The 18,618-nt window shown below is 50.2% G+C and overlaps 1 protein-coding gene across 1 annotated transcript; it reads left to right on the forward strand.

Moving 5' to 3' along the window:
* Positions 1-325: 325 nt before the first annotated feature.
* Positions 326-17,810, forward strand: PHGDH (phosphoglycerate dehydrogenase). Its single transcript, XM_078605818.1, has 12 exons — positions 326-645; positions 1,091-1,228; positions 8,056-8,207; positions 8,584-8,649; positions 9,109-9,163; positions 9,750-9,848; positions 10,859-10,991; positions 12,095-12,243; positions 12,775-12,927; positions 13,549-13,812; positions 14,269-14,524; positions 16,157-17,810. Exons 2-12 carry the CDS (start codon positions 1,094-1,096, stop codon positions 16,312-16,314), a joined length of 1,620 nt encoding a protein of 539 aa, XP_078461944.1. The 5' UTR covers positions 326-645; positions 1,091-1,093; the 3' UTR covers positions 16,315-17,810.
* Positions 17,811-18,618: the final 808 nt, after the last annotated feature.

The following is an 18,618-nucleotide window of genomic DNA, read 5'->3' on the forward strand; positions in this document are numbered from 1 at the left end:
GCAACGTACATAGTACTAAATACAAATACTGTGCAATAATAAACTTTAAGACCCACCGAGCTCTATTATGTAGCTCCTTTTCAGAAGCGAACCGGCCACAAATCGGCTTCAAATCGTGTGCCAATGGACATGAGCCAAATACTCCAAACCACAGGGCTCTACAAATATAGTACCGTACCTAAACGATCACACTCTCGAATCATACACACATAATTCTGCACATTGGTGCGTCATTATGTGTGGCTCTGGCTAAGATGATTGGCACACACCAAGAGGCGTGGCGTGAGCTGGGACCTCTCTCCGCTCCTCCTCCTCCCCTGCCCCCCCCACGTCCGTTGCACAAAAGCCGGCTTCGCAAGAACGCGTCCCATCTTGCTCCGCTTGCTCGCTCTGCCATCTGCAACGCTCTCTCTCCACCTCTCTCCCAAACGATCCCTCGTCTGTCCATCTATCTATCTATCGACCTCTTTCTTTGTCTCTCGCTCACCTAATCTCGCTGTGCCATTGCCGCGTCCGACTGACTTGCACCCTTCCGCGCGTCCGCGTGTTTGCGATTTCATATCACGTACACTACGCAGTTGTGTGCGTGCGTGTGTGACGCACCTTCGTCTTCCTAAGTAACCGACGCCTGCTCGCAGATCTCCGGTAACTAGCGAACACACGTGTGCGTGCACTGGATGGTAGTGATCCGGGTTTTTAAATTCCAGATTTGTGTTGTTCGTGGAAGATGATTGCTGTGTGCTTACGCGTTATGTGCGTGTCCGTCGCTGGCTGCGTGTGTGCGTCCGTGCGTGCCTATGTTGTGCATGCCTCTGCACGTGGAAGTGCCTGTGTGTGTTGGTGTCTTTGTATGTGTGTGTTGGTGTCTTTGTATGTGTGCGTCGTGCGTGTCCTTTGCATGTCTGCGTGTCTTCAGGCGTGAGCGAGTCTCGTGCATATGTAAGTCTCTGTCCGTGAAGATACAGTATTCTAATGTTTCGTTGAGTTCTCTGTGTGTGCATGTGTGTATCTCTGTGTGTTAGCTATGCATGTTGTAGCATTGTCCGCTGTGCATGTCTGAGTGTAACCCACCACCACCCTGCCCACCCAGCCCATGGCTCTCGCCGTGCGCTCGGTGCTCATCAGCGAGCCCGTGGACCCGAGCTGTGCGCGCATCCTGCGGGGTGGCGGCCTCCACGTGGACGAGCGGCTCGGCATGAGCCCCGCAGAGCTCGTGGAGTGCATCAAGGTGAGTTCAATCCGGCACCACCACCACCACCCCCTACACCCCCCACCACGGCTGCCTGTGGCTTCTCGCAAGCTGCTCCACCTGGATTCATTGCCACGTAACTCATCTCGACAGCTCGGCTCGTTTCTCACTGCCTCGACTTCATCTCTGGTTCTTGGCCAAAACGGGGGCTTCTCTGTATCGACATCTGCAATGTTTGTTGCACTTAAAATCTGTTGACGTTTGCCCGACTGACTGCCCCCTATCCGGACACACGGGGGCCTCTCGTCCCGAGCCAGCAATTGTTCCATTGCCCCGGTTGCGTGCACAACTCCTCTCGGTCAACCTTGACTCTCTCTCTCTCTGTCTTTCTTTCGTAAGGTTACGATGTCTGTAACTTGCAACGCAGTTTAACGATCAAATGTGTCTACACAATTTGCGGAGAGCCACGTTTGGTCGGCAGAGGGCATTGATGTTGACCGCAACGATGGCTCTTTTAAACAACATCCATTTGTACTCTTAGGTTTTTTCGGTAAGTCATGTAGGCAAAATAAATAAATAATATTTTTACACTAAAGAAATAAGAAATGAAAAGATTGTAAATAAATAAATAATGGGAATAAAATACAATAAAAATCTAAAAACATCCATTTGCTGTAGTCGAGCACGCTTCTCACTACCCGCACGGCGTGCGAAAAATGCCGCGATTCAGCGGTGGATTGACCACACAAAAAGGGCTGTTGAGTTGCGTATTCAAGACACCATCTGCACCTGGATTCATCACCACCCCCTTCTAGGGTATCCGTTCTCCGTGAGAGACACGCGGATTCGTCTTGCTTGCACTGCACGCTCTGCCCGGCTGTTGCCATGTGGCAGCCACGTGTTCATTCACCGCTCTGCACTGCGCGCGTGTTTGCCCATTACTGCTACTACTGCGACATGTGTGTGTGTGGTGGTTATTTTACGCACATATTTCACGAGTCATTCATTAATGCATTGCCTATGAGCGCTTTTAAGTGGGGGATCGTGTGTCCCGGGTAGGGGGGGAGAGGGTTGGTGGTTTCTGCTGATCCACGCGTTAAATGTCGCCAGGTCTGCCTTTGCTCTATCCGCTGCTGTGTGGAAGACGATGGGTATAATGAGCGCATTAGGATGACATGGTTTTGGGTAAGGTGCGTATTGAGACCTCGCCGATGATTATGATGATGCTGACGATATGTCTGCTACTACTACTGCTGCTGCTGCTGCTGATGATGCTGATGATCCCACTGTTTCTCCTGTTGAATTTTATGTTGGGGAACATTTTAATTTTCGGGGTGAATTCGTCCACGCTGGTGCACCAGGCACAAACGCCTCCACTTCGACTGCTTGGAGTGTTGTGGTGGTTTCTGTGGCATTGCACGCGGTTGCATGGCCATCGTGAGAGCGCGCACGCTGCGAGACCATTGTCAGCGGACGCATGAACATCGAACGCGCATGAACGCACCGTTGTATCCTCGTGCGCAGATTTCAATGCGAATGCAGAAACGGGTGAGGAACGCGTGAACGGCGCTTACGTGAGCCAAGTGTGAACGCATGAACGCCTTTTATTAAACCCCTTTTACCCCAAGTGAATGAACGCACACCGCAAATTCTTTGAGCCCTCTCCACCCCCCCCCCCCCCGGTGCATGAATGAGCTCCATACAATCTTACTCTTCGGCTCTTTCGGTAAAGTCACGTTAGATAGGTTTTCTTTGAACCTATCTAGGTGACTTTACCGAAAGACCCAAAAGAATATGAATTTCTTGAAGTCACGAAAGCTTACGAGTCAAGATGTCTCCGTACAAAATCGTTCCCTTTGCATCGTTGAGGCTGAGCCGCCGCTGGAGGGCGTCTGTAGCCGATGCACGACCGGGGCTGCTGATGCAACCGCTTGCGATGTTTCTAATCCACCCCCCCCCCTGCATCCTCCTGCTACTGAACACGGCCCAATGCTTTCGGGAGGAGGGTGGCCCATGGAGAACCCAGCCTGCCGTGCTGCCGCCAGATCAGAGGTTTTACTCCGAGCAAATGGTCGGGTTGCTTCTAGCAGAAATGGTTAAACGTTGCAGAGGGGATGGATCGTTTTTCCTGGCTCGGCAGGTAGAGGGGAGCGGGCTCGCACATCGGAAGGATGAGAGTTCGTTTCATAGTTGGGCGCTCACTCGGACCATCATTCCTTCTGGGGGTCGATAAAATCTCGACCGCGTTGTGGGTTGTCAACTTCGGTTTGTCATGTTGGAACACTCGCTCCTGCCGTAGCGATGTGGAATTTCCGGCAGTCCTCGTTTGCACAGGAAATCACTTTGTCCAAATCGGAAATAAGTTTATATTTTAAAGGGAATGCCCATCGCTGAAACTTCTTCTTCGGTGAACTTTGACTGAGTCCTGTAATTAATGCTCATGAATTGCATGCAATATGGAAATCATTAAGACATTGACACAATTCTTTTTCAAAGTGTGTACATTAAATACAGATAATAAAACGTTATTAATTTACATTTTACACGTATGAAAAATCTAACAAATGGCCAACGACGTCAACGACCATCTAGAGTTTTTCTTTCCATAAATTAGTTTTCAAACACATTAACATACAAACTCAACATATACATTGTACACGGTAACTTAATGAAAACAAAATAAACATTTGCAAGAAGGATGAGGGATACAGAACAATACCAGATACATTGCATTAATGTAAGTTCAGCAGTGTCTTCAACTGTTGATTTGCAAGCCCAATCATCCATGATCCAGCGGTTGTCACACATTTGTGTGATCTCTCTCAAAGTGTTCTCTCCATGGCCTGGCAACACTGCCACGTTGTGCCCTCCCACAAGTCCACACCCCACCCCATTTGTCACTCACATCCGTGATGTGCGTGCCAATGGTGTTAAGGATGCGTAATTAGGATATTGCGACATTTAAGAAGTGGGTTGTTGGGAGCAGTGGCGTAGCGGCCCTGGTGCAAATAATTAATGGGGGTGGTGGTGTTTAATTCCCGCCTCTTCCCTCCCCCCCTCCTCGTAGCCCAGCGACTGCCCCCCCCCCCCTTAGGCCCTGTAGGCTCTCGTGCAGTCACACCGCCTGCACACTCGATAGTTATGCCACTGCTGCAGCACCATCAAGGACTGAGACCCGCGGTGTCACAGTTCCATGCGTGTCTACTGGGAGGAAATGTGCATGATCATCATCATCACCCACGTGGTGAAAATTACCAAGTAGAACTTTTAAACGAGCTGTAAATTAAATAGAAAATACTTTGCTCGAATAAAAACAATACATGTCCTTTAAGTGTAAGTGGAGAGGACTAGTTGTAAGTTTAAAGTAAATATGTAAATACATGTTTTTGTCGCCATCTGTTGTCTGTCCACTGCTAGACGAAAGCATCCCCATACATTGCTTTTTTGCTGCATATCATGGTCCTGCAAAATACATTTGTAAATAAAACACACCAATTGGAAGCTGAAAAGTCAATGTCTCTGCAATGCAACGGGGTGGCGTGTATCTCTGTAAGTGTCCCTGTACCAATGCTGGAAATTCCACATTCCCATGCTAACAGGAGGAACCTGTCCATATGATACACAAAGTGTTGCTTGTTCTGTTCCCCTCCTGAAGGCTGATGGTTTGGTTAAAATTCAGCTCCACACCAGGATTTGCGTCTCTTCCAATTTGGCGTAAACTTGCTCGTGTCGAGCTTAAACCACTGGTATTCTAAACTTGCCAGACCAGTTCTGGATTTGCTGGAGCGCAGTTAAAAGCCCCATAGACATGAAGTGTGTTCAGCACGTGTCGCCCTCCATACAATGGCACACACGTGGGACCTCCGTTTTCGTTCACAAGTGTTTGCTTAACTTTTGATAGATTAATAATTCACGTTGTAACACGATTTTTGTTCCTGGGTAGTAAGTGTTATTTTCTAATTGCTTATGCCTAAAAAGTGTAGAAAATGGCTATTATTCTCCACAAACTTTGCTTTTTTGACCAGGACTTTATGTGAAGGAAAGACACGTGCACACGTTTTCTCATTTAAAATAGGTCAATTTCTAAATATCACTGTCATGGTCACAAAAACAAAGTTTGTGGGGAATAACTTATATTTGCTTTTGAGGCATAAGCAATTAGGAAATAACACCCTCTACCCAGGAACAAAAAATAAAATAAAAATGTCTTGCACAGTGTAATGTGTAGTGTCTTACTTCTCAAGTGAGTTTTGTTCCTGCATACGTTTTGCTGTAGTTTGTTTAATGGCAATTTACAGCTCTCAGGCCACCGATTTGATGAAGGGCTCCCTCTGCCATGTCAGTGCAAATTAGTGAAAGGATGGGTTGGTGGGGGTAGTGGGGTCCAGGACCGGTTCAGATACGACTCGTCACTGATGTCGGCCGTGACCAGAGCTAAAACTCGCAGTCGTACTGCAGTGCAGGGCCCACTGCACCACCACTCTGCTTTGGCAGCTTGCTCTGGTTTAAGCTCAAACGACAATCCGGGTTGTCATCTCCGTCGGCAGCCCTGAGCCAGTGGTGGAAATTTCACATTCCAATGGCAGGCATCAGTCACGCAATAGGACTACCATTCCAACATTCGTTTTTATGAATATACAAATACTGTACAGACACAACACGCAATATTCTTTTGCATGCACTCGCTTATACATTCACTGGGAAATATGACCTTGTGCGTCATCTGTGGTTGCTCCGTGATACTGCAACTACAAAAAGAGTGGTGATGTTTTACCAAAATGAAATAATTACATTGCAGCAATGAACATTTAAACTTATGCATTGGATGAAGTATTTTAAAGTGACTTTTAGGTGTCTCACGGCCTTATATGTGTAGCTACAAAATAAGAGCCATTGGATTGTTTCTTTATTTAAACCTTGTGGCGGGACCCCGGGGTCCCGAATAAACACAAGTCAAAATCGTAATTAATGTGTTTATTTTTGGCGATTCTGTCCCACACATAAATGCCGCGACCCGCCTGGTGTGGAATACACTGGTCAACAAAAAAACACAATTTCTGGCCTGGACTTTTGCAGGGTGCTGATTCCAAATCTGATCTCAGATTCGCTCTATCACATCTCATTTTATGCTATCAGCATACCCCATTTTCATTGATTTTACCCGAAATTAACTCTGTCACTTATGATTGCAAGTTGTTGCGAGTCAGTGACTGCTTTAGTGTTAATATATGGTGCTGTATTTTTAGGATAGTGTGTTTTATAATATCATTTTATGTAGATATCCACATTTATTTAATATTTTTCTTCTGCAGTTTTTATTGAAAATGCAATATTTGATATCTCAAAAACCATGTGATAGACAAAAACCGATGCCAGATTTGGAATCAGCACCCAAAAATTACCTTAAAACTGTTGGAATAGCTTATGCCAGAAAAAGTGTGACCAGTGTAATTCTGTTTTCATGTCGTCCAAGCGCAGCGAGTACGAATGCGCAGAAGAAACAAAACTTTGAAACATTGATTTGTGCATTGTGTAGAGCTCGTCGAGAGGAATAGATTTCTGTATCGTTCGCCTTCAACAGACCTAAAATGACGTTGCAACGCAGTTTGTGCGAGAGCCGGGGGCTCATGGGCCCCCCCCGGGGTCCCGCCATAAGGTTAATTTAACAGTTTTTTGTCCTTCAGTTCAGTCTAATGAGGTTTCTGGGTAGCTCAGCGGTTGGAGATGCTGAGCTGGCCTTGCCGAGGTCCAGGGTTTTAATCTGGGTTTCAGCCATCCGTGACTAAACCAGCTTCTCAAGTATAGCTCTTGTGCAGTCATTGATGGCTGTGAAAATGTATAAGTCGTTAAATATGGATTTTCACCTGATTTAAATGAAATTCCACCTTTTGAGAATGAAAGCTTATTGAGTTGACTGCCATGCAATCAGTTTGACTGCAATGGCATGTGAGAAAATGCCCTCCTAGTTTGTGAAAACAAACAAGTTCATCTGTAAAGGATCTTAGGAGTAGTTCGATGATATCTCTCTCCATGGGCCATTCTCTAACACACCACAGAGTTTTATTTCTCCGAGTTCGAGATGGATATTTCAGCTCATGACATGGACTAACATTCCAAAAGAATAATAAACGAGAAGTTGTTATAATCCACTGGAGACAAACTTTATCCTATTCCATCTCCCGTCATGGTGCATTGAGGCACAAACACAAGTCATCTGGGGTTGCTACAGTTTCCACGATCACTGGTCCTTGATGAATGAATGGCTTGGAGCCCGGTGAATTCCTTTTGAAGGTCTTGCCTGGAGTTGGCACCAGCAGCTGTCTGCGCTCACACGGGGACATTAGGGAACCTCGGCTAAACCAAATTCCTCACGCCTGCTGCTCCGTTTAATTGCTTTTTACTGTAGGAAAGTGTTATATCATGTGATTGTGCTGTTGTCCAATAGAAATGTATTTCATGAATAGCTTCATAATTTAAAATCTATTTATTGCGTTCACGATGCATATGTCAAATCGATCGTATGAGACTTTATTATTGTGTTTGTACGTGTTTGTACGTGGGAGTGGTGGCACGGTAGTTATCACACCACAGTACGAACCCGGTGCTAGCCATGGCTAACGTCCATAGCTTGTAATATTTTATTCGGTCCTCGGCCAACTCTTCACCAACTCGCACTGACCAGCATCGTGAAGTATGGTCAAACAACCGGGTTGTGTCAGCCTTCATCGAGAAGTGGTTTGATCAAGGGCTGAACATTATAATCGTGTTAAAAACTCAAATTATTGGTTTATATCTGCCCCCCCCTCCCCCTCCCTTTACCAGCCCACACGTACCGCTCGTGAATCAAGGCGTTGTTGTGTTTGTAGGACTACGATGCGCTGATCGTTCGCTCGGCCACCAAGGTGACGGCGGAGGTGCTGCACGCTGGCGAGCGCCTGCTGCTCGTGGGGCGCGCTGGCACGGGGGTCGACAACGTCGATGTGGAGGCGGCCACGCGGCGTGGGGTCATCGTCATGAAGTACGCGACCTGTGACCCACGCGCACATAACCCCTGATCGACGCACGTGGCCTCTGCCTGATGCGCGTAACCTTTTGACTGTCGATCGAGACCCCCCCCCCTCATCGACGCGCGTTAACCTTTGATGATGCACCTTACCCCTTGACCGATGCCATGGTCCATGACCAATTCTTAAGTTCATGACCGTCGTCTCATTCCACGATCGAGATGCCTGTGACTTCTGACCCCTGACCGACACTCGTGTACCCCCTCGCTTTTCCATTTTATCTCACGCTCGCCCTTACCCATGTCAGCTACGCACACACATGCTGCATATTGTGTGTGCGTGTGCTGACTCGGGGCTTTGCGCTGCGTGTGCGTGCGTGTGGGTGTGCAGCACCCCGGGGGGGAACACGATGAGCGCGGCAGAGCTCACGTGCGGGATGCTGCTGTGCCTGGCACGGTACGTCCAACCCCCCCCCCCACCCATGGGCGAGGGTTAGGGTTGGGGCACGTGCACAGAGGTATTGTATGATGACTCAGTTGCTGGAAGGTGGCAGGTCGTAGTTTTTAGTGCATCACGTGACTGGATAACCGCATCGCGTTTCGTCAAAATCGCCGATGGCGACCGCACTCGCACTTATTGACTCGTGGATTTCGGGAGCCGACATTCGCCCGCCGATTTGAACACTTCTTGGAGAAAGATGAGAATCTCGTCGCGCAGAAAAGCGTGTGCAGACTGAAAAACAAATAGGGGAGTATGAATGATGCATTGCAAAATGTGATTTATAGATGGAAAAAGGTGCCCTTGTCACCATGGGGGTGCGGCTGTTGCTCCATGACCCTGACTGCGATCCTGATTCTGACTGCGATCACGTGACCCTGACCCATAACCGTTCCCTCGCGATCACCTCTCCTGCAGGTTCATCCCCCAAGCGATGGCCTCGATGCACGAGGGCAAGTGGGAGCGCAAGAAGGTGAGCATCACCTCCCAGAGGGCATCAACGTGGGGGTGCAGCTCGGGTTGGGACGGTGGTGTTGGGTTAGAGTCCAGATTGGGGTTGGGTTGGTGCTTAGGTTAAGGTTAGGTCAGGGTTTGTGATTCGGGTTGTTTTGGGACCTCCTTTGCCAGTACCAAAATATGAGAATAGGTTTTTCCTTTTTTATGGCAACAAAACAAGTGTTAAGATGTGAAAACAGCAATTTAAACCTTTTACAAGGAATCGTGGCTGCATTAACCACAATACTTGTGGTCAGAATGCAAACGTGTTTGGGTGGGTTGGGTTGGCGTGAGAAGGTGAGACTTCAGGTTGGCGTTGGTGGTAGGGTTTGGCATGAAGTTGGAGTTTATTGATTTTGGAGGATGAGGTTGGGGTCAAGAGTTGGGGATAAGGTAGGGTTTATTATGGTAGTGGTGTGAGATTAGATTTGGCATTGTAGTTCTGGTTGTGGTTAGGGTTACGGTTGGAGGCCAGTGGTTTGAATAAGAATTTTAGCAAATTTGATCGAGTGTCTGACGAGGCCTCCTTGCCCTTGACCCCCACGTCCGTGTTGTCCCCACAGTTCATGGGCACGGAGCTGCTGGGGAAGACGCTCGGCATTGTGGGTCTGGGCCGCATCGGCCGGGAGGTGGCGCTGCGCATGCAGGCGTTCGGCATGACGGTGAGAGCACCGCGTCACACCGCCCGCCAGAGACGGTACACTCGCGGGATTGCAGAATAAACGAAGCGTCATGATAAATCATATTTGTGTTAGTGTTTATCTAGTAAAGTCTCACTAAACGAGTGTGTGGGTGTGTGTGTGTATATGCAGCGGTAGTGCAGTGGTTAGCACGCTGCGCTGCGAACCTGGAGACCCGGTTTCGATTCCCACTCACGGCCAACATCAGTGAGGTTTATCTGAACCGGTACTGTGCCTCCCCTAGGTCGACTCGGCCTCAAATGAGTACCTGGTGTGGTGTGTACACATCACCACTGGGGAGACAAAGGCGGCCGGGCGTGGTGTTGGCCACCCACCCCCTCGTGTGCCGTGCCGGCCTTCATAGGTGCTCGCTAACAGCACTTGCCCCAACAGTCTATTAAGGCTACACGGGGGATCTTTATCTTTGTATATGCATGCGGGTGTAGCCGTTGGCATCGTAGTTGTTGCACTGCACTAGTGACCTTGTTTCCTGAGTTCAAATCCCGGCCGCAGCTGACATCAGTAGCAACGGCCTGAGGTGGACTTTGCTTAAAATGAGTACCTGGTGCACGGTGTAAGACAAAGGCAGCCAGGTGCAGTGCTGACCACCGCACCTGGCACCTTACCAACCTTATAAGGTGCTCCCTAACAGCACTTTCCCCAATAGTGTATAAGGCTATTAGGGGAAATCTTTGTGTGTATGTATATATATATACGTGCATGTGTGTGTATGTGGGAGAGCAGTAGTGTAGCGGTTAGCGCACTGCGCTACGTACCTGGCGACCCGAGTTCGATTCTCGCTCTCTCGGCCAACACCAGTGACGATACTTGTTGCGTTGTGTAAACATCGCCACTGGGGAGACAAAGGCGGCCGGACGTGGTGCTGGCCACAAACCCCCTCGTGTCTACTTTCATCCTCCATAGGTGCTCGCTTGCAGCAGTCCGTTTTGGCTAATAAGGGAATTTTTGTGTTTTGTCGTCGCATGCTCAAGACCATCGGCTACGACCCCATCATCCCGGCGGAGGTGTCGGCGGCATTCGGAGTGGAGCAGCTCTCACTTGAGCAACTGTGGCCCAAGTGCGACTTCATCACCGTGCACACCCCACTCATGCCCTCCACCACCGGCAAGTGCACACCTACATGCGTATGCACGACACAAAGACCGATATCCTACGTGTCGCCGTTAAAAGGCTGTTGGGACAAGTGCTGGTTAGCGAGTGCCTGTTAAGGCCGATGGGTGGCCAGCACAACACCCAGCCACCTTTGTGTCCCTAGTGTTGATGTTTACACAAGGCGTTTAAGGCGGAGTCAACCTAGGGGAGGCCCAGGACCGTTTAATGTATTCGTCACTGTTGCTGCTTATGAGCGGGAATTGAAATGGGATCGCCGAGTTCGTAGCACAGTGCACTAATCATTGCATTTCTGCACCCCACACATACATACAACAACAACCGCCATTCGCCACTAAGTGGCGGTGACGTCACCACGACGCTTGTGCCAGGCCATGTGCACCCTGAGGCCACGTGAAGTGTCGAACGCCCGCTGGCAGGAGGTCACGGGGCAGACCCAGGTGCCACGGGTCGACTGACCGAGATGACCGAGATGACTGGCTGATCCACCACCTGTGCCCCCTACTGTGCCAACTTGCTGTGCTTTAGCCACCCGGCGCTCCGCTCGTTGTTGTGAGCGTCGCTCCTCCGCCCTCCGTTGTTGTTGGAGGGCGACTGCCTCCAACTGCCCAGTAGCGTCCTTCACGAGCCTCCTCCACTGAGGCCGATCTTGACACCGCTGGTACCAGTCATCGGCAAGTCCACTCAGCTCCACGTCCTCCTGTACCACATCACTCCATCTCTTCTCTAGCCCGTGCCGCGCCCGTTTAGCCCCCTCGATCCGGCCGAACAAAAGCTGTTTAGGCATGCGGTGGCTGGGCACATACATACACAGCCGCACACACACACAGAAATACACACAGGCGCACGCAGAGGCGCACGCACAGGCGCACACAGAGATGACACACAGCTTGTTGGAGTACCCCTTCATGTCTCGCCTTCTGCTACCTTGCGCCTTCCTGTGCCATGAGAGTGACCGTGCGTATGTGCGTGCTCGCATGTGACCTTGCTCGTCTCCCTTCAGGGTCTCCTGACCGATGCCAGGTTCTCTCGGTGAAAGTACGTACGTACGTGCGTGCGTGCGTATGTTTGACAGCGCTCATCCGCTCACCCCGCAGGCCTCCTGAATGACGCGTCGTTTGCACGCTGCAAGCGCGGCGTGCGCGTGGTGAACTGCGCGCGTGGGGGCATCATCGACGAGGACGCGCTGCAGCGCGCGCTCGAGTCTGGGCAGTGCGGGGGCGCTGGGCTCGACGTCTTCATTCAGGTGGGGCCCCCACCCCCCTGCCCCCTGGGTCAGGGGTCATGGGTAGGAATCGAATCATGGTTATATGTAGTGTTAGTAACAAGGGCTGTGGTTGGGATTAGTGTAGGTGGTGAGTTTTGTTTTGGGTGAGAGTGTTAGAGTTGGGACTAAGGAAGGGCTTAAAATTCAGGCTTATATCTAGATTTAAAATAGGATTAGTGTTAGGCCTTGTATCAGAGTTAGGGATAGTCATGGCTAGTGCTTTGATTAAGGTTAAGACTTGGATTATGGTCAAGTCTGGGATAGGCTAGGCTAGGGTTAGGGTTAGAGCTGTGGTTGCAGACAGGGCTGCATGTCTGTCTTAAAAACATTTAATTCCCTCGTTCAGATTGAGAGCAGCATGATGTCATCGCATAGCTACTGCAAAATAATCTCTCGTCATTTATTGTGACCCCGTCGTGTCCGGCCGCGTGATTGTTCGATGCCTCCTCGGTCTCCTCTTCACCGTTCTCCCCCTCCCCCCTCGGCGCGTCTTCCACCCCTGGAACGCAGGAGCCCCCGACGAACGTAGCGCTGATCCGACACCCGCGCGTGGTGTGCGGCCCCCACCTGGGCGCCAGCACGCACGAGGCACAGAGCCGCTGCGGGGAAGAGCTGGCGCAGCAGGTGGTGGAGCTGGTACAGGGCAAGGCGCTGGTGGGCGCGGTGAGGAGAGACTCGGCTCCGCACCCACAACTCCGCGCACCGCAACAACCTACAACCAAAACGCCACGGGCTGTAACCGCCGCTTTCAAACACCGCAATTGCAACCTCAAACGCCACGACCGCAATGCAATCCACAGCAACGCAGCCACAATATCAAAGAACACGGCTACGGCATCGAATTCAACACGAAATACCACAAGATGCTCTCTGCACCTCAACTGCCTGACAGCAGCAGGCTGAGGCAGTGCCAATTTGGCGTATCCAGGAGAGGCGAGGGCGAGCGTGACGTCGCGATCCGGCCTGTGAGGGACTTCTCAACCCTTTCCCGTTCCGATGACGTTCCGATTACGCACGTTTACGTCATCGGAACGGAATCGATTGGAAATTGAATCGAATTGTAAAAGCCCATGCGAGAGGGCGTGGCGCACTTTGGCGCCAGCTATCATAGAGGACGGTAGTGTGGCGAGTACAGTACAATGTCTTTTTAAAACACCAGCGCTACGCCTCTCTAAATAAAATCAATGCTCACCGCTTACACGTTCCGAGATTCGACGGCGAATGGGACCCACCCTGCAACTTGTAGACATCGTAACAAGACTGCCCCCCGCCCGCCCCGCGCAGGTGAACGCTGGGTCTCTGGGCTCGTCCCTGGCCCCCGAGACGCGGCCGTGGGTGAAGGTGGCCGAGTCTCTGGGCGCGGTGGCGCGGGCGGTGCTGGCGCAGGGCGTGCGCGGGGCGAGCGTGCGCGTGGCGACGCACGGGGACGCCGGGCCCGCCGTGGCGGTGCTGGCTCCGGCCGTGCTGACGGCTCTGCTGCGCGTCGACGGAGAGAATCACCTGAACCTCGTCAACGCAGCCATCTTCGCCAAAGAGGCCGGGGTCACGGTGAGGGATGGCGCTCGCGCGCGCGCTCTGAGCGTTAGCTCCGTTTGCTCAGAAATGGTAGAGGGGGGTACGGGGAATGCGATAAATCGCGTGAAGATTAACCGACACGGAGGCAAGTTAAGTTTAAACTCGCGTTCCTGTTTGGGAACACACTCGACTAATTAAATGTATTTAGGCAATGTCCAACAACGAGAGCATACACTGTCACCAGTGGCAGAACACGTGGTAGACTGATGCAGTTGCTGAACTTGTGACCTTCAAGTCAGTCTTCCACCTGTTCTGCTAGCTTTGAGAGCTCTCTTATTTTCGGACATATATTTTCCGAGACAAATTACTTCGGAATAAAAAACGGTGTTCCATTTGTAAAAAAAAAGTTTTATTTTTCATTAGGCCCCCCCCTGCAAAAGTCTTTTATCCCCCCAAAATAAAAACGTCACCCGCTGCCTATGTCTGCAGGTGTCGATGGCGCACGAGGCGTCTCCCCCGCAGGGGCTGGAGCCCTCCTCCTCCACGCCCTGCCTCTCCGTGGAGCTGCAGGGCGGCGCGGGCGCGGGCGGCCCCGCCGTTGTGCTGGTGGGCACCGCGCGGGGTGACCAGCCGCTCCTGCTGGCCGTCAACGGGGCCTCCTTCCTGCCGGCTGGCGCCACGCTCGCTGGCACTGCCCTGCTCTATCGCACCGCGCCCGGAGCGCACGCCTTGCCGGCGGTGGCGGGTAGGTGTGGTGGTGGTGGGGGGGGGCGCATCACGGGACGGGGAATCCAGTTGGGAAATCTCGCAGGGCGGTGCCGTCACCCATTAATGAAAATTGGCCGGGCTGCACGGCACGTATTCACCAGGGCGTCGCCCGGTGATGGCAATAGAAGCAGCTTGGGGTGATTTGTGTTTGGACAGTCTGTGGTTGGTGGCGGTGAGGGGGGGGGTTCTTTTCTCCCAGTTTTATTCTAATTGTGCGATCGACATCATATGGTGAGACAATCCCTTTAGAACTCGCGCAGTGCATCACACCCTCACCCAACCCCCGTTTGTTTCGGAACGTTTCAGTCTTAAGATAACGTTTCCTCTGAGGTCCCTTGAAGTGTCTTCATAACCTGCACCAGGGGGCAGCACTTTCCCATGCACAATGCATGTCGCTCCAACCAATATAATTTTTTTTATTGATTCTCAAAACTAGAATTTTACCCAAATGAAGTGCAAAACCTAATTCAACAGTCATTTGTGACTGGGCTCACACTTACGACACTTAAGGAGCCAGTTTAATTGTGGGTGATTCAAATCCGCGGTCTTAGCAGTGCTGGCGCAATGCTCGAACGTCTGAGCCACCACTGACACCATGGCGATTTTAAGTTGGGCAAGACTTGGCGCAAACAAAGAAAACGCTACAAAAGCTGAGGAGTAAGCACTTTTAGAATTATACAAAGAAACAGAAAGAGGAACTTGTTGATCGGATAACAAATGCAGATTATAGACAGCATATCGACACTTAAGTACAGTTAAGTAGACGTGGGTAGAACACATCACGGCTGGAAGGATTGACGGCTGATTTACCATTGGCAGCCAACCCAGGGAACATGCCCGAGGAAGAAGGACCACCATAGATGAAGCATTGCGATCAGCTCGCTTGTGCGCATGAGTGAGATCGATTGTAGCACCAGAAGACCATCAGTGATGGAGATGTCGTGGAGAGGTCTTCATCCAGCAGTGACTGCTGACGATGCAGACTTTGGCACCACGGTGGCGAGATGTTACATACCTCGCCTGGTATACAGAAGGTTGTTGGTTCGATCCCAATCCCAACCCTGACGCCTCTGTATATTTGGAGTTTGCATGTTCTCCCTGTGGTCGCATGGAGTTTTCTCCAGGTCCTCCAAATTTATAAACATGCGTTTAGAGCAGTGGTTCTTGACCTGTGGTGCATGCACCCCCTGGGGGTGCGAGATCTCCTTTCTGGGGGTGTGAGACATACCAGATTTTGTTTAAAAGCTAAATAATCGAAAACGCTAATTAAGCAACAGGTATGTAAGTACATCTACTGTGTTTCATCAAACCTTTGTATTGACATATTTTGTTTTTTTACGATTGAGAACCAGGCTGCAGAGTATAGGTTAAGAACCACTGGTTTAGAATATTTGGCTGAAATATATTTACACTTGGTTGAGCTATCATTTGTGGCAATGTCTCTTCTGAAAAAGAGCTAATATAGGTCAGGGTGCCTCGCCTAGTAAAAGAACACGTTGTTAGTTTCGTAGTTTAGTTGGTCAACGCTGCTGGGAGGTGCACGCTGGGCTTGCGAGCGCCGCTGGCCCCCGTGCTGACGGCTCTGTGTGTCCCCCCCGTGTGGCTACAGGAGTGCTGGCGGCCCAGGGTGTGGAGGTGCGCTCTTTCTGCGTGTCCGCCGTGGGAGAGGATGGGGCCCAGTGGGGGCTCCTGGGCCTGTCAAGCCCCACGGCCACGCTCGACGGACTCGCAGCACACGTCAAGAAAGCCGTGCAGATCCAGTTCTGAGCGTGGCGTGGCTGCATCATCACCATCATCACTGTCATCATCACTCTCATCATCATCGTCATCGTCTTGCTGTCGCTACTCCTATTACAACATCTTAACAACCATCATATTATAAACTTTACACTTGTTATGACGCGATCGTAATCGCACTTGTCAACATCACACCATCGCCGTCATCACATTACCATCACACTATCATTATCTTCACACCACTGCAATCGCATCATCAAGGTCACACCACAATATTCACATCATTGTCACATGATCATTCGCACTACCATCATATGATGATGTTGATCACATCACAAACATCACCACCAACTTTCCTCCACCACAATCACAACTACCACTGTAATAACACCACCACCTTCACACCCACATATTACGTATGTATATGTATGTTGAAGTTATCTCACATCGTACAGAGCCAACCGTGCAAATCGGAGATGCAGATGAAGGACAACAAACTAATCTCGACGACAAACATCACCACCACACACCGCGCTAGAACCCAACCCCCCCCCCCCCCCCCATATCTTGCTGTGTCCCACATCAGCACGGCAGGTCGAGGAGACGTAAACGGCTTTAGTGTGTGTTTGTGTTGTCGCTTGTCCTGTCCTCCAGTCCTCGCACAGCGCTTTGTCTCTATCGCGCAGGGGTATGATTCCCGTGTTGGCGGAAAACGGTTTCTGCTGGTTTTTGACAAAGAATGGGTCAGTTTGGTGGTAAAAATAGCATGGGTTTGACCTTGTTTCTATCATCCTATACTGCTCAACCAGTGCATGAAGTCGGCCCTGGATGTGTGCGATGTGCAGCAACTTCTTTGGTAGTGGAACGGAGAAGATGGGAAAATTCAGAAAGGTGTGCCATGGCGTACGGAGCGGATGCAAAGGGGGAAGGAGAATGGAGCGGAAGGACAGGGGGTTGAGAATCCTCAACGTGATGATGTTCTCAAGTTATTGGAAATTTCCAAACATGGCCAGTTGCAGGTGGTCCAGTTGAAGCAAAGTTGTTACCAGCTTCGTTTATGCTTCGAAAACAAAGCACTTAGTGTAGACATTGAATGTTAGAAGTTATTCCTAGTGCCATTGTGACCGTCGGGTTTTGCGGGGGACAGTGCTGTTTGTTTGGTTTAGTTATTTTAGCCGTTTTTTGCGATGGTTGCACTAAATGCTGTCTCCTTGGCCACATTGACCATTGGGCCTTCAGCCATGCCAATGGGACGTGCTTAGTCTGAACACGTGTGGAGCAGACAGCACTGCCCTCTCTCTACCTTAGCTCTTCTCGGCAAAGGAGAGAGCGCTCGGCTTGAATGTTGACCGGTCGCGTCAGTCGCTCTCGGCTTGTATCCAAGCCACCGACGGTTGTCTGTCTTGTGCCGTTTTAAATGTGTTTATTTGTACTTATTCATAGCCTGCTTAGAGTTGTGTTGCATCTGAAAGATGGAATAGCATTTTTTTAGATCATTTATGTTTAGAATAAAAAGCTCAAATATTTGAAGGTTTACACTCTTTTATTTTTGGGTTTGTGCCACTATGAATGTTCTCCTTTCAGATTGATAAAGTTCAACAAGGTGGGCCGATCCATGGCTCTCGTGTCAAGAATGACGAGCCGACATTGATGAGGTCCAGGGTTTGAATGCAAATTTCAGCCACCGACGATTCGGCTGGGTTATGAAATTTAGCAAGATGGTCCCATCCTGGCTACCAGTAACTGCGCACGAATTCCATCACGCTCAATATGCCTTTTCACTTAATTTGGCTCTTCATTCAAAATCACCATACGAAATGTATTAACGTCGAACAGACATTGATTAAACAGACTCCAAAATACAGAAGGGGGAGGAAATCAAAGGAGGGAGGGACGTAGCACATCAATTGGCAATTTTATTCTGACCAGGATAACCTCGGCCATCGCGCTTGGAAAACACGTGGTCAAGCAGGGATATATACCAAATACCCCTGCTCAGGACTTTGTAATACCCTCTCGTCATCTCGTTTTTAGAGGTCTTACGACTGCTGAATTCAAGAAACGTATTCGCTCTTATCTATCACACCGTCGATAGTGCAGTTGCTGGCTGCTGAGCGATTTGGGCCTGTGCTCAGAAACTGATTTCAAAGGAAAAAAAAATCCCAAGACGAGGAAGAGGAGAAGTAAAAATACGAATGTGAAGAAAGGTAATTGGCGTATCGATCGTATGGCGAGTCTAACCATGATGCAGTACTCTTGGACGTTTAGTCCGCAGTTACTGATGGTGGACGATCTAGAAGACAAACTTCCGAGGTGAGAATAACCGATGGAGAA

The sequence above is a fragment of the Lampetra planeri genome, chromosome 2 (assembly GCF_965212315.1).
Source record: "Lampetra planeri chromosome 2, kcLamPlan1.2.h2, whole genome shotgun sequence".
NCBI classification, from domain to species: domain Eukaryota; kingdom Metazoa; phylum Chordata; class Hyperoartia; order Petromyzontiformes; family Petromyzontidae; genus Lampetra; species Lampetra planeri.

What these genes read in the sequence shown, in the direction of transcription:
- PHGDH (XM_078605818.1), top strand. Translation starts at nt 1,094, where the DNA reads ATGGCTCTCGCCGTGCGCTCGGTGCTCATCAGCGAGCCCGTGGACCCG. An exon ending in CGTGGGGTCATCGTCATGAA is followed by an intron (nt 8,208 to 8,583) that starts GTACGCGACCTG and finishes GTGGGTGTGCAG; the next exon opens with CACCCCGGGGGGGAACACGA. An exon ending in CCAAAGAGGCCGGGGTCACG is followed by an intron (nt 13,813 to 14,268) that starts GTGAGGGATGGC and finishes CTATGTCTGCAG; the next exon opens with GTGTCGATGGCGCACGAGGC.